The sequence below is a fragment of the Anarrhichthys ocellatus genome, unplaced genomic scaffold, assembly GCF_004355925.1.
Source record: "Anarrhichthys ocellatus isolate YVR2014 unplaced genomic scaffold, GSC_Weel_1.0 scaffold153, whole genome shotgun sequence".
In the NCBI taxonomy this organism is placed as follows: domain Eukaryota; kingdom Metazoa; phylum Chordata; class Actinopteri; order Perciformes; family Anarhichadidae; genus Anarrhichthys; species Anarrhichthys ocellatus.
Window position 1 is genome coordinate 359,124 of NW_022280183.1, and position 22,622 is coordinate 381,745.

The 22,622-nt window shown below is 43.5% G+C and overlaps 1 protein-coding gene across 3 annotated transcripts in view; it reads right to left on the reverse strand.

The window, feature by feature from the left end:
* abca2 (ATP-binding cassette, sub-family A (ABC1), member 2) overlaps positions 1-22,622 on the reverse strand; it is a 47,718-nt gene continuing 25,096 nt past the window's right edge. For 2 of the 3 annotated variants that reach the window (XM_031877876.1, XM_031877875.1), the window contains 24 exons: positions 21,454-21,604; positions 21,106-21,310; positions 20,839-21,003; positions 19,618-19,798; positions 19,135-19,347; positions 18,737-18,933; positions 17,848-18,021; positions 15,586-15,782; positions 14,359-14,479; positions 13,880-14,170; positions 10,906-11,127; positions 9,035-9,137; positions 7,345-7,670; positions 6,212-6,425; positions 4,815-4,920; positions 4,619-4,730; positions 4,366-4,426; positions 3,485-3,659; positions 3,265-3,380; positions 2,391-2,538; positions 2,033-2,156; positions 1,649-1,781; positions 627-747; positions 1-404 (listed from right to left, as the gene is read on the reverse strand). In XM_031877876.1, coding sequence (XP_031733736.1) covers positions 135-404; positions 627-747; positions 1,649-1,781; positions 2,033-2,156; positions 2,391-2,538; positions 3,265-3,380; positions 3,485-3,659; positions 4,366-4,426; positions 4,619-4,730; positions 4,815-4,920; positions 6,212-6,425; positions 7,345-7,670; positions 9,035-9,137; positions 10,906-11,127; positions 13,880-14,170; positions 14,359-14,479; positions 15,586-15,782; positions 17,848-18,021; positions 18,737-18,933; positions 19,135-19,347; positions 19,618-19,798; positions 20,839-21,003; positions 21,106-21,310; positions 21,454-21,604 — 4,126 coding nt within the window. In that variant the 3' untranslated portion in view covers positions 1-134. The remainder of the gene's footprint in view (positions 405-626; positions 748-1,648; positions 1,782-2,032; positions 2,157-2,390; positions 2,539-3,264; positions 3,381-3,484; positions 3,660-4,365; positions 4,427-4,618; positions 4,731-4,814; positions 4,921-6,211; positions 6,426-7,344; positions 7,671-9,034; positions 9,138-10,905; positions 11,128-13,879; positions 14,171-14,358; positions 14,480-15,585; positions 15,783-17,847; positions 18,022-18,736; positions 18,934-19,134; positions 19,348-19,617; positions 19,799-20,838; positions 21,004-21,105; positions 21,311-21,453; positions 21,605-22,622) is intronic. The other variant, XM_031877877.1, reaches the window with a different exon arrangement.

Below are 22,622 nucleotides of genomic sequence, written 5' to 3' on the forward strand. Positions count from 1 at the left end.
CCACATTCATTCACCAGACCATCAGATAGTGAAGACTTGGTTTCTCTAGAGTGACTGATGCAACTTGAACATGATGTTTCCTCTTGTTCACCTCAGCACTCAGCTGAGCTGAGGACAATAACAGCCCTCACAGCTTAATAAATAGAGTGGTGTCGACATGCAGTGGACCATAGTGTTATTCTGATCGGATGAGTCTTCATGTGATCTTGTGTTTCTGGCACTGACCTGTTTCCGTCGATGAAGGCTTCTCCTCCAGTGGTGCACTCGTCCCCCGTTAGCATCTTGAAGGTGCTGGTCTTCCCGGCTCCATTAACTCCTAGAAGTCCAAAACACTCACCAGGCCGGACGCCCAGACAGAGCCGGTCCACTGCCAGGATACGACCCATCTTCCTGGATTTGTAAACCTGAATACGAGTAGATACACATTAAAGCGTTTGAGTGTAAGTTTTAGCTCCTAAAATAGAAACCATGTATATTTCACACGTATAAGGGTTGTTTTCGCTGGCAGGTTCATTTGATGTACTGGCATAGCTGGACACCATGTTTGAGTAGAACATCCAATTGTGTGCAAACTAAGCTGTAGCTTCTAGGGATTTCTCTAAATGTTGACGAGCTGAGTGTTAAACCTTTGTCAGGTTCTCGATCTTCAGCATATCGTTGTCGGCGTCTCCTCGCAACACTCTTCGTCTCTCACAGGCCACGTCTACATCATCGTCGTCTATAGGCTGGCAGCTGACTGGCACCCTCCTGGACACACACACACAAACTCTTCTCAGTTTTGTCTTTGTTGTTCCTTCTCACCCTCAGCATGTCCACCTCTGCCTCAGACAGCGATATCCTACATTTCCTAAACTGCCTTTGAACAAACACCAGAGAGCAGATAGCTAGTTGCACCTTACTGTGGAGCAGTAAATGGTAAGGTTGTGATGGAATGCTACTGTTGCTACCTGTATCTGTATGTTTTAGAAAAACATCAGCATTTGTATTTACATTGGAAGTGGTTAGAAATCGTGTAACCTTTTTTACTGATTCCATTTTAAACTCCTTTTAGTGTGTGAAAGTTCAAAAAAACTTCAAAAACAAATCTAAAGTGAATCTAATTTAAAGTTGTGTCAGTATAGCTTGCATTGGACCATATTGCACTGTTTATCTCTGGAGTGTGTGCACGCAAAGGCGGAAAGTCCAGATGAAAATAAAGTTGGTTTAAAGTGTCAATGAAAAGAAATGAAAGATAAAAACGATTGAAAGAATCTAAAAAGCTGTCTTGGTCAATTTGCATGTACTTTTTAGACGGTCCCTAATTTCAGCTTCCTAATTTCAGCTGTCAAGGATGAAATCTGATTCAACCTCACGCAGAGAACACAACATCACTGTGAAGAGGGAGTTCTGTCGGATAAAATCACTTTTTCATTTTGAGAGAAAGCATCAATCAATCGTCACTTAATCATTACTCTGAATGTAAAAACAACTGTCTTGTAATTGTGTTGCATTATGGTCCATGTTCTGCTGCTGTGGGTTGAGAAGCTGGTACCTCGTGTAGCCTTCTCCATGATGCATAGTTGTTGATTGTAAAAGCTCTAGAGAGAAGGTTACTCCTTAATCCTGAGGCAGTGACAGTAACACCCGACCCCTCACACACTTGACTCACGGGGGTTTCCTGAGGAAGTTGTACTGGCAGAGGATGGTGATGAGGAAGCCAACAAAGCCTTCGATGGTCATGGCAACGAGTCCTCGAGTCACAATGTCCCACTCGAACGGAGACTTCATCTTGTCAAACTGGCCTGAAAGCACACACTCACACAAATGATCCTCAAGATTCTTTCACAAACATTTGTCTCCGTCAAAAGTGAAAAACGTACAGGTTAACCTTGTTTTTTACTGTCTACTAAATATGAGAAAAGACCCGAACTAACAATGCAACGTCGGGCGTTGTAGTGCTGCTGCAGAGTGAAGAGAGATGATGAAAGAAAACTTTGGTGGACACTTAGAGCAGCGAACAACTTAGTCAACATGTGGGACTGCGTCCTCGTACCTATTTTAGCGTAGTATTCATTGATGTACTCATTATAAGCCATCTCCATCAGGCCGTGGCCCAGGTTATAGTTGGGGAAGATTAGGAAACAGGACTTCATGTAACTGTTGACTCTTTTCAGATCCTGGAGGAGATGAAAACAGTGAAGAGATAAATCAATAAATATCCGAAGGCCATTGTCCCACGCTGCTGCAGTACCAAAGTAAACAGGTCTATTGCACAATGCTCCATATCCATTTAGTAGCTTTTAGATTTATTAACTTCTAAACATTTGACATTTGATATCAGGGGTTAAATCCTCAAAATAAGTTTGGCAAGTTGCAGCCTTTGAGGTGACGATAACCAGAGTCACACTGACCTTATCGTGCTCAAAGAGCTGGAGGAGGAAGGTGGCAACAGTGGCAGTAATGCCTATGAATAGGTTGATGACGATTAGAAACACGTAGGCTGTACTGGGCACCTCAAACCAGAAGGATGCTGGGTACATGATGGGAGTGATGGACCACCTGGAAGGAAGAGCAATCAGCTGAGCAAAATCCCCGAGGACGTCCAAATCTTCAGGACACGAGACACAGAAAACAACTGGAGAACACTTTTAAGCGCTACAGACCCAGTACATGTCCTGCTCAAAGACAGATGGACTGGGGATTGAACCAGCAGCCGTACTATTAATAAACAACCCACTCTACCAACCGTATTATGTATTATGTAAGATTTTTGCTTTAACGTATATGAACAGGTACAGTGTTTATAAATGGGCAGTTGGTCATTCTGATCTAACCCTCTTTCTGTTGTTGTTGTCTGTTCTGTTTTTCATGAACTGGGATAAATATATGAATAAAGGGTGAAATCTGTTGATGTTGAACACATTGATGTTTCTTAAATAGAAGTCGTGAGACCGTGATGTCACCCACAGGTTTGTTGACTACGGTTTTATAGTAGAGTCATTTTCTCACAGACTTCTATAGAACCAGAGGAGTCGCCCCCTGATGGCCAGTAGAGAGAATGCAAGTTTATGGCACTTCAGCATTTGCTTCACTTTGGAGACCTGAGTGTGAGACCACTAAACCACACTTTAATTAGAAATTCAATTACATTCAAATTCAACCAGTCAAGTTGTTCTGCATCAGAGCGTCACATTATAATGCCTGATAAGTAAACTGTGTGTGAGAGTGTGTGTGTGTGTGTGTGTGTGTGTGTGTGTGTGTGCGTGTGTGAAATGGAAGTCTCACCCGTAGAGAAGAAAGAGGGAGAGGACAGCAGGGAAGTTGGTTGGGGAGGTGTAGGCTGGCAGGTCGAACACAAACAGAATGATAACACAGCACGTGGCAGGTACCAGGTAGTTGAGCTGAGGAGAGATGATGAAGAGAGGAGAGGACATGTTCAGACCTGGACAAACATATGCAGTATTTATAAATAGCATCGATCACACACACATGGTATCCTCCTCACCATGTCCCAGATGTAATTAGCCAGCCAGTAGATGACAGGATCACAGCCGCTGACAAACTGCAGGTGTTTGGCCTTTGTGGATTTCTCTGCAACCAGGAACACCACAAAGCTGGCTGGCACAAAGGACATGGCCACAATAATGAAGATGGCAATCACCACATCTGTACCCTGGAGCCTGGAGATACAGGGGAGGGGAGAGGAGAGAGGAGGAGAGGGAGGAGAGGAGGACAGATAGGAGGAGAGGAGAGGAGGAGCGGTGTGGAGAGGATAGTAGAAGAGAGAGGAAGATATGAGAGGAAACGAGGGAGGGGGAGAGGAGAGAGGAGAAGAGACATGAAAAGAGAGAGGGGTAGAGGTGGTTAGAGGAGATAGTAGCAGAAGAAAGGGGTGAAGAGGAGAAGGTGTAAGAGAAGGAAAGGAGAAATGAGAAGAGGAAAGGAGGAGGGAGAGAAGGAGAAGAGGGGAGAGGAGAGAAGAGTAGAGGGCAAAGAGGAGGAGAGGAGATGAGAGAAGAAAGGAGGAGAGGAGCAACATAGGAGAGATCACATGACATTTACACTTGGACGTAAACAATCCAATAATAAACATCCATGATAATTCAGCCATGAATATGCCTACAATGACTTTATGATCCCCAACTCCCAAGAGCCAATTCACTCAAGTTACCTTGTAACACTTTGCTGTTACTGAGTTAGTTGTGGATCCGTGTCGTCCAACGGGATCACCAGAAACACTCGTCACATTATATTTGTGATCTATACATTTGGTTATTTGTATTTGTACTAATAATAAAGGACAAAACTACAAAAATAAGCCCCAAGTTGTAATAATGTCCTTTAAGTTATCCTAAGGAACTACATGTCAGCTACATGTCAACTTACAAGTAGTCCAAAGAGAGGCTGGCACTGGTTCGATTCATTGGATGGTTTGTCAGAGTGAAACCTGCAAAACACATGCGATACATAACATAACAAGCAAATATATGTGGATGATAGGAACCACACCAGGAGATGGCCCAAAACTACAGTAACGGTATTTAACAACACTGATGATGATTTGGCATTTAATTGGGAAGACACATCGAGGCCTTCAAAGTAAAAGCATCGTGTTCCATGTTGTGTCTCATGCAATCACCATAAGCAGCAGGGTTGCCCTTGGATGCAGGCAGGTTGGCGCGCAGGATGGCATTGTTGAGAACGTTCAGATATGTTGGCATACTGTGGTAACCTTTGTTGTTGTACAGAACCTGGACACAAGCAGTCCCTCTGTCAGAGGATGTTCATGCTGTATTAGTGAAGTTCTTGTGCAGGTTAGACTCTGCCCATCTCACCTGAGCTGATCTGCGAACTGCTATCTTGCGAACCATTGGAGGTATCTTCCTCCCAAAGGATGCTGGGATGGATTTCTGGATGTTCCCCACCGTTAAACCACCATATCTATTGGGAACACAGTCAGTAAGACAATTCAATAGTTAAAAAAATACCCATTTTAATGTTTTGCTCAGGTATTATAGTTGTGCATGTCTACTGCATCACTATGTAATCAGGGCAGGAAGTGGTCACAGTGCAGTGCAATGAAATACAAATGTCCGGTCTGTATTGGCTTTAAACTACCAGTGTCTTAAAGATGGGTGAGCGTCTCTGGCAGTGTGTTAGACTGGTTTTATTTGTATTTTGAGGGGTCAGACTATGGCGCCCTATTTCTTTCCATTTCCATGTCACCACGAGGAACATCCGCCTCCATCCGCTTGAGTTGACATGTTTACGCCGATGACACACCGCTTTATTTCTCCTTCAACTCTGCCAGTAACAATCAGTTAATCATTCTCAGTGCATGTCTAAATCAAGTTCAGATCTGCCTATCAAATACTTTCCTTCAACTAAACAGACACATCTGAAGTCATTATCAGAGGCCAAGGCACCACACACAATCACATAATGTACATGCTGCAGCCGGTAGCGCTCATGAATGTTGCTACATTTTTGTCTTAATTTGTCGTCTTTTCGTCTTCATTACTGGAGTGCTTATATGACAGAATACACTCAGCAACACAAAGGAAGCGTTTGGTTTTTATTCATTCGTGGAGAGTGGACCTTGAGGCTATCACTGCCCCCCCCAGACCTGCCGGACCAAACACTACTGAAAGCAGAGTTGAGAGGGAGAGAGTCGAGATGGGAGCTAAGCTAACCCAGCAAGGACCGAAGGCTACTCCACCACCCGATCGGCTAATGTCCAATCGCTGAATGATTCAGGCTAAGCCAGCAACGGGTGATCGTGACTGCTGTGCCCACATCTTTACAGACGCCGGGCTCCATTGTGGCAAAAACACAGTCTGTGAGACAAGAGGAGGTGAGACACTCACTCACTCACTCTGGTCTTTACATCAATGATGATTGGTGCTCAAACACAGTCAAAGATAATGGACAATGTTTACCTGATTTCAAAGTATTAGTGTAAAGATGTTGACCACATAAAAAGGTATATATATAAAAATCTGTATAATCTTAAGGAGGTGATCTCTGCAGAATCAGTTTGAGGCGAATTATTGATTTAAAATGCAGCAATGCTATCTCAGATTTTGAAGCCGTCTTTGATATTAGATTTGTACACTGAAAGGTAATGATAAAAGTATAATTTTGGTACTGAAAACGCTTCCAAACCTCAGTTATTGTCCTAGTTATTGATACCAATATCACAAAATAGGAAATGGTCCCACATCAGTCTCACCTGTGCAGGCGCAGTCTGTCTGACGTGAAGAGCAGATACTCAGAGACGTTCCGGCCTGTGATGTCCACCAGGATGTCACCTGTGACTACCTTCATGAGGGGGGGGCGTCCTCCCACTCCACTGGGGCAGGAGAAGCCCGTCCCCTGCATGGAGCAGGTACAACGCACCGGCTCATGGATGGACAGGGGAAGTGTGGGAGGAGATGTCACGGGCTCTGAGCAAACATAAGAGAGGTGTCTTTAACTCAAAAGACCTGCTTCACATTTTGACTTGTCATAGCAGAAAAAGCACAGGTGGCCACCTTAATGATGGCTCAGCTCCATTAAGGGTCCGATAGAGTAATTCCATTGAGCCAGCACACACGATACCAGGACATGGCTGCACATCATCCTTTCTTTCATTTTCCATCGCTTTAAGACCCATTGTTGTAAAAGCTTTCCAACTGATTCACAGGTGGAATAAAAGATATTCTCAAGACTCAAGAAGCAATAAAAGAGACGTAAAACCAAATATAGTTTGTGAGGATGCATCTAAACAAAACAGCTCGGCAAGTCAACAGAGCGCCACCAGAGGGTTCACTTCAGTTATATGTTTTGTGCCAAACACTGCTTTCCAGCTTTGTTGCAGAGTCTGCACACTTGCGTTTATTACAGGTAGGGTTCATTTCAGGGTATGTATTGGACAATTTAACCGTTGACGTGTGAATTTGATGAACTATTACAATTAATTAATATTAAAGAGTGTCGTGCACACATGGTAGCCAAATGTACTGATTCAAGAATAGTGTTTCAGATTCAGGTTAAAGATAAACCAATGTCTGGTGCCCAGACAGATGCAGTAGCGCTCTAACACACTTTTATCAAATGGGTCAAGAGCAAGTATCAACAGCATTCAAAGGTGGGCTTACTACGTTGTGTCTGGCTCTGCATATGACTGAAGATATCTAAACAAAGTGTCTTTGGTTTGACAAACTGGTTAGCCGACTGGCTGAAGGATGCAAAGGAGTTAATTAAGAAAGAAACCCTTAAAGTATGTCTTTCTTAAACCAGTTGAGAAATGTTGTACCCTGTGTTGATTGTGTGAAGAAACGGTTAAATGCAATGAATGAAACTAGTCTTTTGAGACGGACTCACCATGGACTGTGGTTGGAGGGGCCACTGTGAAGTTCCAAAGTCCGTCCTCAAAGCGAGGATCTGGGTCATCTGATGGTGCCGGTGAAGGGGGTGGGGGCACAAAGTTGGAGAGAGGGACTCCCTGGGTGAAGGAGTCCAGACACATTGAGTCAAAGTAGCGAGCAGCCAGGGTCTTGGAGTTGTTGGCGCTGGGGTTGAGGGTCTGGGCCAGTTGGTCCAGGGTGCTGTTGAAGGGGGTTTTAAGGACGCAGGTCGCACCCACACCCGAGGGCAGACGGAGGGTGTTGATGATCTTCTGTGGGCTGGCGTCTGGGGACAACTTACACCTGAGAGGGGAGGCCACACATGCTATGGATTGACTGAACTGGTTATTGACAGAATGTAATTTCTCCATACTATAATCTTTAACTTTCTTTTTTTTAAATCCATGACTCCATGTAGTACATGTAAGAGTTATTGATTAAGCTAACAACAGAGTCAGGGTGAGTCTCATGAGTCAGAGTCTGTGAAAGCCCACGTGAAGCACGGCTACAGCTCGTTAGCGTGAGAGCCACCGAGCTGCTGTGTCAGCACCACAACAGCTGTTTGGCTACAAAGACGTAGAGAAGTACATTTATGATCAAATCAACGGCTGTTGTACTACACAGACTTATGGTTTGTGTTTCAGAAGCAGATCAGGCAGTTGCTTAGTTTTGTTGGATATACAATACATCTTTATAGCTTTGTACAGCTTGATTTAGACGGTTTCTCCGTTAAGGAGCCTGCCAAAGGTAGAAAATACATATCAATATGGAAATCTGTATGAATGATAAACCGAGCAAATGGATGAATAAATTAGATTTCACCGTTTATACTAATGATAAATCACAGCCCCTCTATGAAGCTCAGTGCGTAGTGTGAGCGTAGTGATAGAGAGTGACGGTGTGGCAGCACTCGGAGCATACTATCGCTGCCAACAAGAGCACAATGAAGTCAGCATTTAACTGTGAATGGAGCAGTGAGTGAACCGTTTGAGCGACATATTATCAGCAAGTAAATCAAGATCCAAGTCACGTTCCTGTGTTTTGCTGAGTGAAGTGAAGTGAAGGGCTTTGAGAGTCCGGTCTGGAAGCTGGCAGAGGAAGGGTTAGCAAATGGCAACCACTGCTGGGCCTTGCATGTTTTCACTTTATAAAGCATTTGGCATATCATAGTATGTTCACCAGTTATTAGTTGGTACTTTCAGTTAGCTCTTATGAGAACTAAGAATTGCCGATTGAAAATCCACCACTCTGGTCCAGATTGACGATGTAACAATCATTTAATGGATTGCTATTCAAATGTGGTACACAATTTAATGTTCCCCTCAAGATGAATATTCATCAGGTCACTATTTAAATTATTCCAATACTTTGGTTTATGACCAAATACCTGATGACATTCCCAGCAGCCTCGAGTGCATTATTGGTACTTAACAGATGTCAGCATGTGAAACTAAGATGGCAAATATGGTACTGGGTATTATGACATCAGCATGTCAGAATAGTCATTGTGAGCATGTTAGCATCCTGACGTTAGCATTTAGCTGATCTTGAAACCAGCCTGTCTGATGACATGTTGAAATTACTTTCCCCCAAAAGCTACGACCACCTAAATGTATCTCCAGCTTATTTATGAACTCTCAGTGTGAATACAATGTGTGTCCTCTGACCTGTACTGGGGTCTGTCTTCGTTGGCGTAGGGGATGAAGTTGCCTCTAGGTTGGGTGTAGTTATGGTACTGAGAAGGGGACAAGATCAGGGGCGGCAGATCTCCTGTAGAACAAGACAGACCGAGTGATCACCAGCCTGTTAGCTCTCCTTCATTTATTTTACAAGTAGTGCAAAGCATCAACATTAACTAACAATGAAGATCACCTAGCATGTTTTATAGCTTGGAGCACTCGGAGCACTGCAGGAAACGAGCAAACATCTCAACATTAAGCAGCAGCCTTGTGCACCACAGAGTTACTATTACATTCTTTTATGTTCCTGATTATTGCTTAATTAAATGCAAGCTGCACTTTTTATTATTAACAATGTATCAAATTACTTTGGATGTGTAGTGTGAAAATTAGCATTTAAAATGACAAACCCACAACAATGATCATAAACTATGCAGTTCAGCTCTGGAGACCAAATTAGAGGTGGAGGGAGAGCGAGTATTGCACCTAGTACAGTCATCAGGAGGACACAAACACACCTCCTAATGAATGCTGATGTTCTTCTGTGTCTGTTGTTTGCTAACATGCTAGCCAAGACTTTATAAGTTGATAATATTTATGTTTTCAGCTTATTCTGCTGCCCTCATTGAATCACATCCTCACACACCATTTAATCATCATACCTGTATTACTGTTATGACAACACCAACTGTTTGATTACACCTGGTTTCATCATTTGAAAAACAACTTTCCCTACAGGACAATAAAGTCAATATTATCTTAATATGTCAGCAATGCTAAGCAAGAGAAGCTCTGCCACCATCTGTCTATAACGGACATTTACTCAACTTCTGTACTTAAGTACAATGATGAGGTACTTTACTTGAGTATTTCATGTTCTTCCACTTTATACTTCTACACCACGACATTTCAGAGGGGAATGTTGTGCTCTTTGCTCCACTATATTTATTAAAGCTTTTACATGGTACTGTTTTGTTGTTCTCATGTCTTTTTTCATTCATAACTCTGGCAAAGTGCCTCATTATTTTCTGGTCCAGATGTGCGGCTGTGGCTCAGGGGGTTAGAGCAGGTCGTCCTTTAACCACAAGTTGGGTTGTAATGTAATGGAAACGCTCAGGTTGTTATTATAAGTGTCTGACAACATGATGGAGATAACGCTAGAGAGAATAAAACACTTTTCTTTAACTTTGGTCCGTTTGTTATTGTGTCACTTGTTGCCGGAAGACAACAGTGGAAACGTGAGTGAGAGTTGACGCGAGGAGTGCCGGTGTTGACTGTGTTGTGTTAGAGTACAAAAGCTTAGGTTAGTGTTTCAGTGTCAGGGCTGCATATTTAGCTGATTTTGACAACGTGGATCTGACTTATATTTTCAGAACGAGACTTCTAATTGATATCAGACCAAATCAAGTGCAAGGTGAGAGAAACTTTACAAAACCTTGAAACATGTTGTCCCCATTAGTCACATAGACACAAACACATGGGGAAGAGGGTCCAGGGTTTAAAACAACAACATTAGCACAGTAAGAGTCTTTCAGAGAGAAGCCACTGAAGGAGGATACAGTGACGTCTTTACATCTGTGCTTCTGAATTCCTGTCTTCAGGAGCAGAAGTCCTGCTTGTTTTCATTCCAGCCATCTCATCAGGGCCTGATTTATAGCTGGGTAGATGCGATTAACGCAGTCAGCTCTGTACAAAAACTGATCCCCGATCAGTATAACCATCAGCGACACTAGTGTCCACTCATCTGCTTTTTCAAGGAATACACTGTCTACCTGCCTGGTAGGACAGAAAAACAGCAGTTTTTTGGTCCAGAGAAGCAGGATAGAAAGCTGCTGTCGACCAAATATGTGAAATCTCACCAATCGCAGGCACAGATAAGGCCACGGTCATGGCCACACAGACGAAGAAGGCAGGCAGGAGGATCTGAGAAAAGAGGCCCTTAGTGTTCCTCTTGGCACAGTGGAACCTCTTGACGATGAGGCCGTGGAACTGACTCAGCTTTAACCACCAACCCTCCAGCTTAAAGCTGCCCTGCCCCTCCAGGACCTCTGGCTCTGGGGACGAGGGGTTCTCTGCATCTCCTGGAGGGGAAAAGGTGGGGGAAGAAATGGTCAAATGAATGAACCTAGAAAAGACCTCTGCCTGATGACCACTGCTGTAATGTTTGATAGCATGATTGCACAATGAGTTTTTTCAGGACAATTCACTTTCTAACCAATTCCTAAGTATGTATGGTTGTTCAGGGCTGCTGTTGCAGAAGAGACAAAGTCCTGCTGAAGCGAGCTCGTCTCCATTCTGAAGTCCTGTTTTATCCGACCGGATGGTAGTAATGGGACATGTTGATCAGTGTCTCCTGCTGTAGTGAGTGCTGTGTGATGGCTCTGTTGCTTATGTGTGGGTGTGGGAATGCTGGTAAGTTTGTTTTTGTTGGAGATGGTTAATGTGGTGAAGAAGCAGGGGGAACAGTACAGCAGGATGGGATGAACTATGCATCTGTAAAGCAACAATAGGAGGTGGGGGGCAACGGACGTTGCTCTGAGTTTGCTGGGATTCTGCTTGATCAAAACTGAGTTTATTGTCTACACTGACTCCAAGATATCTGCAGCTGTGAATCTAGTGTTGAATCAAAGTTCACAAACAAGAGTTCCTCCCAGGCCCTTTCACCGTCCGTAGTTAGCAACATGTGCTGAGGCACAACAGGTTGAGTCAGTCACACGGGGACAAGCGCAAATGAAACGCCGGAGCTGCAAGACCTGGAGAACATGTTTTGCCCCGCCCCTTAGAGAGTCTGTGCACGCCACTTCCCTCGGTGGCCACTTAAAAACAACATGTTCCTCTATAAAATGTTTCAAAAGATGCTTAAAACACAATTTAATTGCTGTTTTGTAATTGCTTTCTTTATGTCTTATTGTCCATGTGTTCCTTGTTTTAGGTTTTATATTATCTCTAGAGTTGTTTCACTCACAGGGACTTGCAGCATTACTATTGCTTAGGAGTTATTGCAGGTGTATAAACCAACATCCCTGAACAAACACAAGCCCACGCTCACCCTCGCCCACATGCACGCACTGTCACAGGTCAGCTCCACTCCCTCCTCATCAGTCTAACTCCCTTCACCTGGTCACTCACCTGGCTCTGATCACTAATCAGGCCACTATATAGACTCCTCCTCTCAAACACTCGTTGCCAGATTGTTCTTTGCTATTGAATGGCAGAATTTCCAGCGCTTTATCCCGGACTGATTTCCTGTTGTCGGCCCTTCCTGCCCCGGATCTACCTGTCCCGCCGGACTCCCGGTAAACTCCCCAGCCTTCTGTTCCTGACCTGGATTATTCTGCTGGTTCTGCTGCTCTGCCAGAGACTTTGATGTGTCCTTCTGTCCCTAAGTTTATAATAAAAGCCGACGGTTCCTGGAATCTTGTGTGCATATACAATACGTTACACGCACATTCAAACACATCGACACAATCACATTTTCTTTATATTTTGTTGTTTATAATGTATGTTTATATATATGTATATGTATATATGTATATGTATATATGTATATGTATATATGTATATGTATATGTATATATGTATATATATGTATATGTATATATATATGTATATGTATATATATATGTATGTATATATGTATGTATATGTATATATGTATATGTATATATATATATATGTATGTATATATGTATATGTATATATGTATGTATATGTATATATGTATATGTATATGTATGTATATGTATATATGTATATGTATATGTATATATGTATATGTATATGTATATATATGTATATATATGTATATATATGTATATATATGTATATGTATATGTATATGTATATATATATGTGTATATGTATATATATATGTGTATATGTATATATATATGTATATATGTATGTATATATGTATGTATATGTGTATGTATATATGTATTATTGTTATTATATATCATATCTTGTCAACAATATTCCGATGTCATTTCTTATGCATATTCATTTAGTGTTCTCTATTTTTTTTGATATTATACATGTGGATGCTTCAAGTGAGCCTTCTACCTCTTCCTGCACTGTGATATTATTTATCTCTATGTTTGTGCAAAACAATTAACTATGAACTTATTGTTGCAGCAGATTATACATAATGCATGCCCTTTTAAATCTTTCCATAAGACACAGAAATTCTTCTTTCCAGGATGTCTGAAATGTGGTTGTGTATTTCTTTGTCTTACTGCTTCTCTTCCTCACCGAGGAGGAAGAGGCCCGAGCGGCTCTCTTCATTGTCACCTGCATGAGCGGAAACGACATTTGGTGTCGCTGCATCGTTGCCCGATAGGAAACAGAGTTTTACAGTCATAGGGCTTATACACCCTGTACAGTGCTCGAAATGGGTTGTAATAACAAAAAGAAAGAAATGTGTTTGTCACAAATCAGGAGGTACACAGGAGAGCTGTGACCACGGGAGGAAACCGTGAGAGGGAAATGACAAATGTGAGTCTCCTGTAAAAATCTGGGGGATTGTAAAATGTATACTTGTATGGTGAACAGGAGAAGATTTATATTTCTTTGTTTTAGTTCATGTCAGTCACATATTCCAACTCCAAATTCGTTCAGATCAAGGCACTAGTGGAGGCCGTCCGTACAGGACATGTACTTAGTCTGAATAACTGGCAAACAAATGTCGAAATACAAGAAAATTGCTGATTAAGCACATTCTCTTAAATCACTAGTACATGCCGCTGAAGGACATATTACGTGATGTATTAACCAACATCCCTTGGTTGGAGGCTCAGTATCTGACACGGCACATCTGCTATCTTGTCGTCTTACCCCTCAGGCTGGCAGAGTCAGACTCTTGGCCGTTGTCAAAGAGTGGGCAGTAATCTCCATAGAAGTCTGCGTACAGTCCCCCTTCATCCCCCCTTACTGAGCCGATGGACGAGGAGGATTTCAGGGAGGACTGGCTCTGACTCAGCCCGGAGCACATCACCAGATTACTCGGCTCCACCTCCGGCTTCTCACTCTCCACTGAAGGTCCAGTCTCACCCTGTGGCGCCCCCAGCCCTCCTGAACCCATTGAGGACTTCCCCACTGAGCTGCCCCCCGGGGAACCCTTCATGTCTGCCAAAGGACAGAGAGAGAAGGAGAAGATTCTAAAGTCTAAATCTAAGGTCAGAGCTTTAATTCAGGCAGTACACACTTTGCAGGAATCTACTATTGTTGAGACAGCCATGACTAACTTATGAAGGTGAGAAACTGAGTGGATGTGTTGAGCTATCTGGAGACACATGAGAGGAATATGGTCTCACCAGCATCACTGTTCTCCAGGGACTGGTCCTCCTCAGAGACTTTGAGGAAAACCTCCTCAAGCGTGGTGTCCATCACCCCGAAGCTGGTCAGAGCCAGGCTGTCCAAGCTCTGCTCTAAAGCCTGGAGGCACACACAACAGGTGAGGGTGTCAAATGACTGCACAGTGTATTCATTCATTTTACCAACATCCCCAATAACACTGCAGGGCTTCACAACATGGCCTGTTATTTATATCATGATTAATTGCAACATTGACCTCTGGAACAATTCTTATTATTTGAGTTATTCATAAGTACTCCTGAGCACTAGGTTCTCTGTCCTCACACAATACTACTGAACAATACGATGGGTCAGGGTAGGCAGGAGCACCTCTAGGAGCCTCTTCATCTTTGCTTAAACAAACACAATCAAGTTATCAAGTATGGCAACATTAAAGTTATATGTTTTCATACGTTTTGTTTTAAGACATCTGAAGGCTTTACTGGTCCTGTCTAGTTTGTAGTGCCAGTTAGCATCATAGCTAACATTAGCACTAAACATCGCCTGGAAGCGTTCATATTTAATCAGAGGCAGCGTAGGAGTGAGTTGTGGGTGCAAATCAGTTTAGTGTCTCCCACATGCAGCCAATCATAATGTGTGACGTCATCTATAGACGTAGGATCCCGAGCTGATTTTCCAGGCCGAGCCCATATTGAACCTACACTGGCCCTTGCTCACTACCTAGGGCCGTGCACTTTGTGCTCGCTGTGCCCTCTATCCCTGCAGGGAGGGATGGCGCTTACTTCCCTTGGGACAGCCTGTCTCTCAGTCTGCAGCAATGTTGGCAATCAAACAAATCAGGGGGTGTATATCTTTGGAAACTTTGGTGTCCCCACTAGAATATTAAAGTTCCGTGGGTTTGTAAAATGTTTGCCTATAAAGTGGGAGTTTGCACTAACCCACCCACAGCTGACTGGTTTTAGGTTTTAGTTTTTTTATTAAAGACCTTCGCTACAAAAGGCAGCCTGTCCTAAGGGAATAAATTACCAGACATGTCAGCTCGACTTGTTGGTAACAACATTGTTTTGGTAAATCTTCATCATGCCAAACCATACTCTATATTGCTGAAGTGAATGCGCCAGTTTTAAGATGTCCTTTTAAAATATTCATAACTTTTCACTGTTCATCCAGTAACAGAAGAACATAAACCAGACCAACGGTTGTTGGGTGTGTCCGTGTATGTGTACCTGGAACAGCCTCTCGAAGCAGCCCTTCTTGACGGCCTCAGAGGGCAGGACGTAGGACAACTCGGTGTTGGAGTCAGACACCAGCAGACATGATGCCACAAACCGGCGAATAAACTGGGTGACCCGAGCTTCTGAGCAAGGTGACAGAGAGGAGGACGGAGACAGAGACGAAGGAGGCTGCAGCTGGCTGCCCTGTCCTGCATGATGAAAGGAAACCACACAACATGATGGATGGATAGAGCAGGGGAGGAAAGAATGGTTAAAGGGAAACAGAGGCGAGTGAGACAAGTAAGGACAAGACAAAGAAAACAGTGCCATCAATAAACACAGGTCACAGTCTAGATGAGTTGAGAAGAGGTTGTAGGCACAACATCAACTGGAGGGAGAAAGGTAGGTGAGGTGCACACTGTTAGTAACAAGCTGAGACAGTGCTATGTCCTAACAGCTAACGAATGACTGACACACTTATGAAGCAATGTTCATGAGTCCAACAGGTGACCTTCATCCCACAAACAACCACCAGTACAACAGAATGTATTCATATATAGCAGTGTCAATGATGCACTTTCAACACTTCTCATAGCCATTATTAAATCTGTCACTTCGCTTTTACAGTCCTGTAGAAATCGCATTTCTGAGGTCCATCAAGGATAAATATCAACAAATCTGCGAGCAAATAAAAGACAACTGGTGCTCCGTTTAAATAAGGTCTGGCCCAATAAACATCCAGCTGATTGCTGTGTGTACACGTTAGAGAGGTTAGAGTGCAAACAGAAGCTGCTAGCAGCTAATGCAGAAGGACTTTACATGATGCAGGTTGCATGATTCACCAAGCTGTAGAAAGATTATACAACACAACAAACCAGGTCTGAGTGCAGTAGACAGCTTATAGACCAGTTTATAGGACCAGATCTGTGTAGAATAGGACCAGATCTGTGTAGAATAGGACCGGATCTGTGTAGAATAGGACCGGATCTGTGTAGAATAGGACCGGATCTGTGTAGAATAGGACCGGACCTGTGTAGAATAGGACCGGATCTGTGTAGAATAGGACCGGATCTGTGTAGAATAGGACCTGATCTGTGTAGAATAGGACCGGATCTGTGTAGAATAGGACCGGATCTGTGTAGAATAGGACCGGATCTGTGTAGAATAGGACCTGATCTGTGTAGAATAGGACCGGATCTGTGTAGAATAGGACCGGATCTGTGTAGAATAGGACCGGATCTGGGTAGAATAGGACCGGATCTGTGTAGAATAGGACCGGATCTGTGTAGAATAGGATCGGACCTGTGTAGAATAGGACCGGATCTGTGTAGAATAGGACCGGACCTGTGTAGAATAGGATCGGACCTGTGTAGAATAGGACCGGACCTGTGTAGAATAGGACCGGACCTGTGTAGAATAGGACCTGATCTGTGTAGAATAGGACCGGATCTGTGTAGAATAGGACCGGATCTGGGTAGAATAGGACCGGATCTGGGTAGAATAGGACCGGATCTGGGTAGAATAGGACCGGATCTGGGTAGAATAGGACCGGATCTGTGTAGAATAGGATCGGACCTGTGTAGAATAGGATCGGACCTGTGTAGAATAGGACCGGATCTGTGTAGAATAGGATCGGACCAGTGTAGAATAGGACTGGATCTGTGTAGAATAGGACCGGATCTGTGTAGAATAGGACCGGATCTGTGTAGAATAGGACCGGATCTGGGTAGAATAGGACCTGATCTGGGTAGAATAGGACCGGATCTGTGTAGAATAGGACCGGGTCTGGGTAGAATAGGACCGGATCTGGGTAGAATAGGACCGGATCTGGGTAGAATAGGACCAGATCACTGATATATTACATGCGAGGTTTTTCTGCTTCAACTAAAAAATACAGCTTGGTCAAATCTAGCATGCACTTCAATGTAGAACTTGTACCGTCACTGAAATAGGGTTAAAAAGGTTTGTGTTTTAATCACATTAGGATCATATTTAGGCATTTTTTAAAACTTTCTCTTTATACACTTCCTTAAGACTTGTTGTCTCTCATTCAGAACATAATGATACAAAATCCATTGAGTTTGTTTTTGTTGCAATGTGTGTGAGGTGGACCACATTCTGGGGTGAAATGCCTCAACTATAGGAATGGAAATAGGGTCATTGCATTTTCTACCATCAATTTGATTGTAAATCTGTCGATGATTTCCAGTGCAACAGTTGGGAAAACTGAAAATAAAGGGCAATTTAGAACTCATGCAAAGAAACCGTACTCACCTCTGCCTTCACTCTGCTTTTTAACTAGTGTCAGCTTGTATCCATCTCCGTAGGTGCTCTTCAGGAAGAGTGGCGAGCCACAGCACTTGAGTTTCCCATGTGAGATGATGGCAATGCGATCTCCAAGAAGGTCTGCTTCATCCATATGGTGGGTGGACAACAGAATTGTACGACCTAGGGCAGAGTTTGCTATTTTTTACTTCATGCAATTGAACATGACACTGAACCAACATCTACTATTTACCATAGTATGATATGCTTAAATACAGCAGATACCTGAGGCGACAGTCCCGTCGCCGGTAGAAACGTTGGCATATGTTTCTGCAAACCACAGATACATTGAATGTGGAAGTTTTTGCAGCAATTAATGTAGCACAGTGAGCTACGTGCAGAGCAGGTGACAGTATATCGAGCAAGCGTTATTGAAAGTTATGTGGTAAAATAATGGGTCGAACAAACAGGACTTTCACGCAGGAGACTGTTGTTCGTGTCCCCTGTAAAACAAAAAGTAAACGTTGAATTTACTCTTCTTAGGTAACAATAGTAAAAGTTGACTTTACGCTTGCAAGGTAACATTATCTAGAAAGTCTGCTCAGGGCAGTCGTTATTTATTGACACTCGTTACGTTGGTACGGTTGCTATGTTTCATTGTCATGTTATTGTTTGAACACACACCTGATCCTTTTTCTAACCTGAAGCAAGTAGTTTTGTTGCCTAACCAATCGAAGCAACTTGTTTATGCAAGCGCAATACGAAGCTGATGTGAATCATATTCATGAAATGTATTTTATGTTCAGAAACGTCCACATTCAACATATCCAGTGGTTTGCAGAAGCATTCAATGCCAACATTTGTTTCTGTACAGATAGTAACAGGAAAATACATTCACCCTGTTTGTACTTGAGGATCAGGTCCCAGATGGCCCTGCGAGCGTAGGGGTCCACCCCCGCTGTGGGTTCGTCCAGGATGACAGCCCTGGAGCCCCCAACGAAGGCGATGGCCACAGAGAGCTTCCTCTTCATCCCGCCGGACAAAGTCTCCACCAAGCTGTGGCGCTTGTTGGATAACTCCAGGTCAACAATCATCCTGGACACACACAGCAAAGCATCTACATGCTGTAGAGATGATTCACTGTCCATCTCAGTGGCTAGAACTACAGTGACTAAGTATCTATAGATAGTAATCATTGAGATATTATGGTGGTGTCTGGTTGCGTGAGGTTGCATTTTGCTATCATCGTATACTTGCCTATTTGATTTGATTGTCTTCACTTATAACTGAACTCACTTGTCCATCTCCTTGCGTATGTCTTCTTCAGCCATGCCTTTGAGTCTGGAGTAGAACCACAGGTGCTCCTCCACACTCAGCTTGTCAAACAGGACGTTGTGCTGTGGACACATGCCCAGGTTCTGACGAATCCGCTCCATCTCCGTGCGGATGTCATGACCATATATGGTGGCAGATCCAGAGGTTGGCGGGAACAAGCCTGTCAGGATGGACCTATGACGAACAGTAGGAATAGCAATGGTTAAACAGTCGGGCAATTCAAGCAAGATTTCTATGTTGTACACCTCAACATATTTCTCACTAAAGCCTCCAACATCGTTAAAATAACTGTATGTTACAAAGGGCCACAGTTGGAAAATAAAAGCTCAGGATGGTCGTTTCAAAGTTAGATGACTTGTTTTTTTTACAGTTGAACACTGATCTTCAGTGTTGACTTTTATCATCACACACATGCACAAGCACACACACACTGGTCCCCCTCACATGGTTGTGGTCTTGCCAGCGCCGTTGTGTCCCAGGAAGGAGACTACCTGGTTTTCATGGAGGTTGAGGCTCAGTTTGTCGAGGGCCAGTTTGTTGCCGGTCTTGTACACCTTGGTCAGTTTGTCTATACAAACCACCAGCGACAGGTGGCTCGGCTCCTCCTCCATGCCCCGCATCTCCTCTGGGGTTACAACAAAAGACGGAGAAATACAGTAAGTGGTGCAAAAAGACGGGGCTTCTTAAAGCTACTGCGAGGAACTACATGTTGATTTTTAGCGGTTCATGTGTACAAAAGCAGCAAAGTTTCTGAGCAGCAGAGTCCTTTAACAAAACCTCTCATTTTACTGCCTCGGGGTCCGGCAGTCTGCCCCACCAGGTCATGCTGCGTCATAGTGACAGACCTGCATCCGTTATAGTTTTGCGCGTATTCATGTATCTGCACTCTGCAGTTAGTGTATTTGTAGGTGTTGAGCTTCATGTAACATGTTATTTCACTTGTCAAATGTTGCAGTGTCATGTGAATGAGGTGTTTACATGAAACAAATAACCGTAGCTGTGGCGTCATAATGAGGTTATTAGGAGGAGGTTCAACTGTAGTAGGACAGCACTGAAGGCTCAGGTATGAAACACACGGCCCACCACTGCAGTAGTTACGTTGTTAGGTAATGATGGTGCGTTATTAGTTTAACACCAACCAGTAGTTTTCTTATCTTAACCTAACCAATCCTTTTACAATATTCACCAGGTGGCATTGTGCCTTTCCTTTACGAGGCTGATATGAGAACATATTTATGAAGCGTTCGTTGGATTCAGAAACGTCAATACTCAACATATTCAGTGGTTTGCAGAAACATACAGTGCCAATATTTTCTCTCGGGTTGCCGCTGTAGTCTGAGGTGTTCCTGGTGAACCTACATGATTTTATCTGAATTAGCCAGAATGCGACCCAGTGGCACCACTGACCAGCATTAAGAGGAACTAAATAGAAAAGGCCAATCTCGCTGATGGGCGTGTTTATTCTTGTAGGTCATAAAGAGGCATCTGTATTAAATTGATATTAAATAAATTTGTTTTCAGAAGTTACATAAGGAATTCAAGTCAGAAGAGAGTGTCGATCAAATCACAAGTGTTAAAGTTGGACTTGGTTCAGTGGATCTATAGAACAAGACAATCTCGCCCTCCAGCCATCCTGGTCAGCCCCAAATAATCATGTGTCTGTACCAGATCTCCGCTGGTCCATAGCACAAGCCTGATCTTCCTCCATCACACTGAGCCTGGCAGTCCCGCCTGCACACCACGGCCAATCCCAGGTCTCGACACGCCCACTGCCCGACCAATAGGACCTCTGTAACGGGAAGTACCACGGGCGGGGAAGCCCATACATTCCTATAAGAGACGGAAAACACATTTGATGTAATCCATCTGAAAAGCTAGATGTTGAACATTGTGAGCAGGAGGGTGAAGATTCACAGGGCGATGGATTCATACCTGGATGCACAGCCTCTATGTACCAAGTGAGCACACCGTATACACCGGCATCGATGATGAGCATCATCATGGACAGACCCAGGTTAAAGTCATCGCCTTCTACCGGTGACTGGCTGATGGTCCTCCACTGGATGCCAACACCTGCTACCTCATACAGCGCAAAATACTTGGAGCCCAGGCCGAATGCTGTGGTGGACATCAGAGACTGGAGAAGAGAGGAGGAACAAGAGTCATCTGGATCATTTAAGTAATACCTCACGGTGACAACACAAGGAGCACATTCTACAAACAGACCCCAGATTGAGTTAGATTAAAATGAAAAGGTGGGAAAAAGAGAAAGGGCCTTACAGCGATGCACTTCTCAAAAGCAGTGATCTTATCGTGGGCAACCTCCTCCCTAATGGCCACATACATGTAGGGCACGTAGCTGAGGAAGTAGATGATTCCTCCACAAGCTGAAGCCAGCTTGGCTTTTGAGTAGATTACTGACACCAAAAAACTGCAAAACAAAGGGAAGTTACATGGGCTTCTTCACCATTCAACAGGTTCATGAAATCACACACACACACACACAGTGGGAGTCCGTCTACTGATTCCTAGTCACAATGTTGGAACAGGATTAAAATAACCTTCATTTATTTACATTTATATCAACCTAGATCTAACAGACTGTGATCAAACAGTTTATCATCCTGTCAATAGTAATGGTTGGGAAAAAAATAATTACAAAGGTATATATGTACTAACCCTGCTTAATTTAATACTAATTTTAATACTAATTAATTATTGTCGTAATAATTGAATGGCTTGTATACAACAAGGCATTTCAGACGCGTCTCATGTGTTTCTGACGGAACAGAAGCTCTTCTATGTTAAATGGATCCAGCCGCTGACACTGCACTGGGCTGCATAACTACTTACATTGAAGTACATGTTTACACCACAGTGATTGCGTGTTGGGCTCTGAGCGCTGCTGAAGTGAGGGAGACCTAGACTTAGTCCTGTCACATTGACATTGTGTAAGTGCATGCACACATGCAGCAGTGCAGTGATAAAATCCCTCCCATCCCCCCTATCATCTCAGCTGTATTGGTGATACAAGATGTTGCTCTGGTCTTTCTTGATCTTGTGTATGAGTGTGTGTGTGTGTGTGTGTGTGTGTGTGTGTGTGTGTTGGAGCATTTAGACCGTGGTGACAGTTTCCTTCAGCCCGATCAGACAGAGACGCCTGCTAGAAACGCGTTGCCAGCAAAACCATTGTCCTCCAACGGGTCATACGCCCGGCATGTGCTCCTCTCTTCTGCTGCACCTTTTTCAGGTGTTGTTAGACGTGCATAAAATATTCTGCGTTACACCGCTCGTCAATGTTACCCGAGGCCCAGGCAGACAATCAGATCAAGCATGAGGCAGCTTTACTACTTCACCTCTTCCTTCCTGTTTTGATGCCAGTAGATGTGGAACAGTGGAACAGTGGGATGATGGCCAATGCAGACATAAGGTTGATATTAGTGGTATTC